Genomic DNA, 6,166 nt, shown 5'->3' on the forward strand with positions numbered 1-6,166 from the left:
TATTCTGCCTAAAATGTCTTCTAAATTTTAAATAGCCAGTATTCCCTTCCTGACCTTGTGACCTCTGTTCAGTTTTGATATGTTACAAGTACAACACGTAGAGTTTTGGGGGGAAACATGATTAGGGCAATTTGTTAAAGCTTCCAGTAATGTTGCATGTAAAATGTCAGTTTGTTGGATTTTAAAATGTAATTATGTAGCTTGATTTTATAATAATAAAAAAACACAGAGTAAGAATTACAGGAAAATAAAGATTACCCCCCAGTGCCCAGTACATATTTGCTTTAGTTCATAGTATTTTCTCATATAAAGGTTTCATGATTAGTTTCAACGGGGCTGGTGCGTGGTGAAACCTTTACCATTAGGCTTTTAAACTTAAAATGCCTAGAGACCAATGGACGTTTGAGGTGCCAAACGTCCATATTGAACATTTTCATAAACTGTGTTGCATCCGTCTTACAGCGGTTCTATTTTGTTGTGAGATGTTCCTCTTTTGTTTACCACCTAGTTGCATACAGTCTTTGTGATTCTGGTGTGAACACTAGTAATTAGCAGTGCCCCCACTACCTTCCCACCATACCACCACTAGGGGGCATCAAGTGTCCTGGGAAAAGATTTAATTACCTCAATAGCCCCAGAGATTTAATTCATTAGTATGAACTGATTTGAGAAGGCTTATATATCTGTTTAGTAAATAACGAAGTACATATAATAATTTTGTATTTCTAAAATAAAACTTTTTTAATAAACATTAATATAACTATTAAGTGATACATTTTCATAATGATGTGTGGACCCTTTGTATTTTGGTAAGTAGTATTAAACCATGTTCTAGATTAAAGTGGATATCTGTTTTTTTTACTAAATATGGGAAGTTTTTACCATTGTGTGGGCTATAAGACACAATTAACTAATATATGTTGCCTCTTGTAATAACCAATAAGTGAGCAGTGGGCTAAACAACCATGCTAAAGGAATTTAATATAATTCTTAGATTTGATTAGTTGAAATACATGCAAAAGTATTTTGCAATGTACACACAAATATATTCAATTGAAATCTAATCACTGGGTCACGATTTACTGTATGTTTGTTAGCCTAAAACTAGATTTCTGGGTAAAAAATTGTAGTGTTACATTTTTAAAATACATTTTTAGTGTCTCCTAAAATCACTGCCACTGAAGAACCTGCTTTAAAGATGTTAATGAATGCATTAAGGTTCTGATCTGTCGTGTAATTTATCATATTCTCTCTGTTATACGCAGGATGGACAAAATAACAGAAGCACCTCTCAGTGTAAGAAATCCATGTTCCAATTTAGTAAAAAAACATGAACTGTTGCATCTGAGTGAGTGGACAAGCCCATATCTGATATTTGTCTTTAAACAACAACTAGCTAGACAGTGACTATTTAATATAATATGAATATCCAAAAAGCTGCTTTTCACAAGATCTTCTCTCATTTCGTTCTTTCGCTGAATGCACGTCTCATGCAATGTTTAACTGTGTTATCCTTCATCCAAAATGGTGATCCATCCACACATCCGCTGTTGCTGTGCAGCTCTGCCAGATCGTCAGCTGATCCCTGTTGTTCGCTCATCGCAGCTGTTGAAGTATCCGCCCCTGTAGTAGCCCCGCTCTTTATTTACTATGGGCCTATCGGCGTTGGCTGTCAGTTTACAGTAGGCTAGAGATTTGATTTACGGATGTCAAATGTTTAAACAATACTCCAGGTGCTGTGCTTTAATAGGCCACTCTTTATTGAACTTCTTTTTCATTAAGGCCTTGAGTGTTTATGAGTTGAAATGTGCGTTTTTTTATGAAATGATTTGTGAAGAATATAAAATGATAATTATCAAAGTATTTGTGGATTCATTTAACTTGAGCCCAATACTCTAGGATCTAACGCAATTTGAATTAGAAAATCGAACAATGTTGTGCTCCAAGTCCTATTAAAGCCATTTAACCCCATTTAACTCCACATGCGCCTTTTCTCGTCGGTGTATCTCGGTGCTAAATAGTCCTTTGTTTACATGCAGTCCCCCGTCTCTGCGGAAGGAGGCATTTGGTAGTGCAGTGTGCGACTCCTACCAGCTGTTTCCCGCCTTGAAAGCCACCCGATCAGCTGCATACACACACATGATCATGCAGGGGGAGAAAGCAAAGGGGAGGGAGAGAGAAAGCGAGAGAGAGAGAGGTAGAGCGCCACACACAACGAGGGAACCCCATCAGCTGGAAGTCGAGTAACATTACAACTCTCAGCAGTCTGAAAGTACTACATTACACAGACGAAAGATATACATCTTTTTTTGAGGATTTAATCCCCGTCGGATCACGGGATTTCTCCGCTCTGTCCTCCTCGTTTTTCTGTTATTCCACGGTGACTGTTTGCTTTTTTTTTGTTTTTTTTTTTGGAGGGGGACAAAACTGGCGAGAGGCGAGCATGGAGTATTTCATGGTACCAGCTCAGAAGGTGCCCTCCTTGCAACATTTCAGGAAAACGGAGAAAGAAGTCATTGGGGGCCTTTGTAGGTGTGTATACACGTGCTTTATACTGCAGACTGTGCGTATTATTGTAAGTAATCTGTCTGGCGCACACGCACTTAGCGACAGAGCCGAGGCAACACGCTTGATCTGATCTGTTATTGTGTACACGACCCACTCACGGGGAGCTGCGGGCATTAAGTATCACCAAGCGCGGATATTACACTGGGATAAACTAAGTGGGGGCTCCGGCTCCGACCAGAGCATCCTCTCCACGGTGTTATTTGTTACATTTGGCTGCCAAATCGAGGTATTTTGTGGCTAACAAACATTAACCACGTGGTTCCGTGCACACCACGCTGCTGCTCCGCTCCACAGCGCATCCCTGCTCTATTTATCCTCAAATTGTGGCCAGTGTCACACAGTCTGGCTGTGATTTGTTTGAGAAACGTGGAGATTGTACGAGCGGGTGTCACACGGCGTGTAATGGTCTCTTTTCGCCACACACACATCGTTGGGGTTTTCAGAGTTCGCTCACAGCGATCCGAAGTTATTGTGGGTAGTGCGGCCATGCTTGTGGCTTGTGCTAAAACTGACGAGGGGGTCTAAGCGTTTGTTTCCTGTCTGTGGCGCCGTGTTTCTGTTGACGGGTAAAGTGAAAATGTACAACTGCTGTCAAAATCGTCTCCCATTCGACGTGGCGATACTTTCACTGGTGTTCGTCAGCGCCTTATTGGCGCTGCCGAGACGCCTCCACTGCGTCTTTTCATCCCGCACCTCTGCCATGCTGCCTGCCGCATTGTTGTAATGGCGGAGGACATGAAAAGTCTGCCAGGAGCACGGAGGTTGTGTCGGGCGCTGTGTTTATGGAGGGAGCTTATCGGGGCTGTTAAAAATCACATTTACTCCGGTGTGTCCCGTAAAGGGGCATTTGGCGTTTACGGGGACGCAGGAAAATTAAAAGTGGTGTTGTTAATAAGGGGGTGTGTATGTCGCGGAAGGCCTGTCGATACGTCCGCAGCCCTCCATGGTTTGAAGAGGGAGGCGGAGGGATATCCTGCCGTTGCTGCTGCTGGTAGGGACAGGGGCAGATGGGAAATGTAGTCCTTGTAATTGGACTATAAAGCCTCATATTCTGCGGTTAATTGTCACACAACACTAATGTCTTAATCCGTTTGCTCAGTTTAATCACTCTGGCGCTATGGATTAACACAAAGAAGAGAAGTCTTCTAAGCCACCAGGCCCCCATCCTTATAATCCCTTCTAGCAATTAAAAACATAAGTTTGCTATGGTAATACTGACCTGACTAAGGAGTCAACAGACACATTAAAATATTTGCATTTTAACTCCAACTCTTCCGCTGATGGTTGTTTTCGTCATTTGAATAATACATTGATTGTTTTTGGGGGGGGGGGGGGGGGGCTACATAATGTCAGAAAATAGTCCCATTTCTTACCAATGTGATGTCTTTAAATGTTTTGTTAGACCAAAAGTCTAAATCCAACAGTAAAATTAAAGCAAGATAAATTAGCAGGTTGTCTAATTGTTATATTTTTTTTTTCAATAATTTTTTTGATAAATTTTCATTCTATGGTACTTTTTACTTTTGCATTCAGGTTTAACTCACTGTGAGGGACCCATGTTGTTTCTTTGTATGGTTTTGTGTTTAGTGTGATATGGTAAAGTCCAGGCACAGTTGGTCATGTTTTGGCTCTGGATGTGTTTGCTGGATGTGCTGCTGCAGTGTGTGTCTAACTGTGTGTTCATGCACACACTCCTTTTCTCATCTGTGTCTGCACAATTGTTCCCTGTGTTTGCACTGAGGCAGCTGAGTCAGTACAGATAAGAGCTTGGCTCGCGAGGGTCCCAGACATACTGAGCTCGATACAGAGGATGTTAGAGGAAGTTTGCTTAAAATTTCCCCTCAACCCGAATTACAGCGTATAGTGGATACTGGTTTTTCCCTAAAATTGTAGGTTGCAATATTTCTAGCCATCTCAGAAAAAGTGTAGCTAAGAGCAGAAGCTTGTTAATAGTTGGTGCTGATGAGACATATGATGAAATGTGAATGTTTGTTTTTTTATAGCAGTTTGTCTCCGAACCTTTTTAAAATCAGATTTGGGAATAAAGATTAATCACAATACTTTCCAGGTTGACAGACATATTCTGCCTGTGCCCAATATTGAATGCTAAATATTTTCTAAATCCACAAAGCAGTTCCTACAAGAATCAAAGAACAGTACCATTTACAGAAATGCTAAGATCCCCAGTGACAGTGGCCTTACACAGATGGTGAATTTTGATTAAGTGAATATTGTGATTCTAGGGTTGACCAAAAAAGTAAATCAAACCATGCAGTCAACTGAAAGCCCAACTCATACACTGGTCTTTGTATCTTTTTATAAGAGTGATACTGTTTAAAACAAAAAAACAAAAAACACATGTCCTACTTTCATCTAATGTCTTTTTTGCCCCTACTTGTTCCCAAATTTTCCCCAGTCTGGCCAACATTCCCCTGACCCCAGAAACAGCCCGGGACCAAGAGAGGCGAATTCGCAGAGAGATAGCCAACAGCAATGAGCGTCGGCGTATGCAGAGCATAAATGCTGGATTCCAGTCACTTAAAACACTCATCCCACACAGCGATGGAGAGAAACTCAGCAAGGTAGGTCCCAAATAGAGGTTTGAACTGGATGATGACTTGGATGTAGTTGTAAGGGTCTGAGTTTACACTCATAACAGACCTGTAACATGGTGGTTTTCCCCTCTCCTTCCCAGGCTGCCATCCTGCAACAGACAGCAGAGTACATTTTTAGTTTGGAACAGGAGAAGACCCGGCTCTTGCAGCAGAATAGTCAGCTTAAACGAATCATTCAAGTAAGGTTTTAATGTGTCGAATTTTGAACTTCTAGGAAAGCTGTCACTACATTTTTCAGTTCTCAACAAGCGGACAAATGGTCCGCTGTGGCGACCCTGAACTCACAGGATAAGCCGAGAGGACCAAAAAAAATTAATAATAATTTAGTATCGATTTAGTATCAGTTCTCTAAAACAAATATCCTTTTGGTTATCACTAGGAGTTAAGTGGTTCCTCCCCAAAGAGGAGGCGTGCAGAGGAGAAGGATGAAGGGATTGGCTCACCAGACATCCTGGAGGAGGAGAAGACTGAGGACTTGAGAAGAGAAATGATTGAGCTGAGGCAGCAGCTGGAGAAAGAACGGTCGGTCAGGATGATGCTGGAAGATCAGGTAAGGAATGGCCACAGCGTTCGTCACAATTTCTGCCCAGTTCGAAACTATGTCTGGACAAACCCAGTGAACAGTATAGTTTAGATTAGTTTTATTCTCATGCTCTGTTTTGACAGATGCGTTCTCTGGATGCCCAGTTGTACCCAGAGAAACTGAAAGCCATTGCCCAGCAGGTCCATGAGCAGCAGGCCCAAACACAGAGCCTTGTTCGTCTGCAGCAGCACAAGCAGCTGGAAAGAGACCTTAGTCCAGCCCATAGCCCACAGGTTGGAAACATTTATATATAATTCATGTGTAATGCAGGGAATTCTTCTTATAATTACAGTTGTGCTGATAAATTAAGTTTTTATAACTAGTTAATTCCAAACTAAAGAAATACAGAATATGACTTTTCAGGAACATGGCGACACTTAACTTTTAAGTTTGAGTTTTC

General features: G+C 41.4%; 1 protein-coding gene across 2 annotated transcripts in view; it reads left to right on the forward strand.

Annotated features, from left to right (window-relative positions):
- The first annotated feature begins 2,122 nt into the window (after nucleotides 1-2,122).
- tfap4 (transcription factor AP-4 (activating enhancer binding protein 4)) overlaps nucleotides 2,123-6,166 on the forward strand; it is a 9,099-nt gene continuing 5,055 nt past the window's right edge. Inside the window, exons 1-5 of one of the 2 annotated variants that reach the window (XM_067475957.1) lie at nucleotides 2,133-2,532; nucleotides 4,985-5,150; nucleotides 5,264-5,362; nucleotides 5,563-5,733; nucleotides 5,850-5,999. In XM_067475957.1, the coding sequence (XP_067332058.1) occupies nucleotides 2,444-2,532; nucleotides 4,985-5,150; nucleotides 5,264-5,362; nucleotides 5,563-5,733; nucleotides 5,850-5,999 (675 nt within the window). In that variant the 5' untranslated portion in view covers nucleotides 2,133-2,443. Of the gene's footprint in view, nucleotides 2,533-4,984; nucleotides 5,151-5,263; nucleotides 5,363-5,562; nucleotides 5,734-5,849; nucleotides 6,000-6,166 lie in introns of both variants that reach the window. The other variant, XM_067475959.1, reaches the window with a different exon arrangement.

This window comes from Channa argus, chromosome 15, assembly GCF_033026475.1.
Source record: "Channa argus isolate prfri chromosome 15, Channa argus male v1.0, whole genome shotgun sequence".
NCBI classification, from domain to species: Eukaryota; Metazoa; Chordata; class Actinopteri; order Anabantiformes; family Channidae; genus Channa; species Channa argus.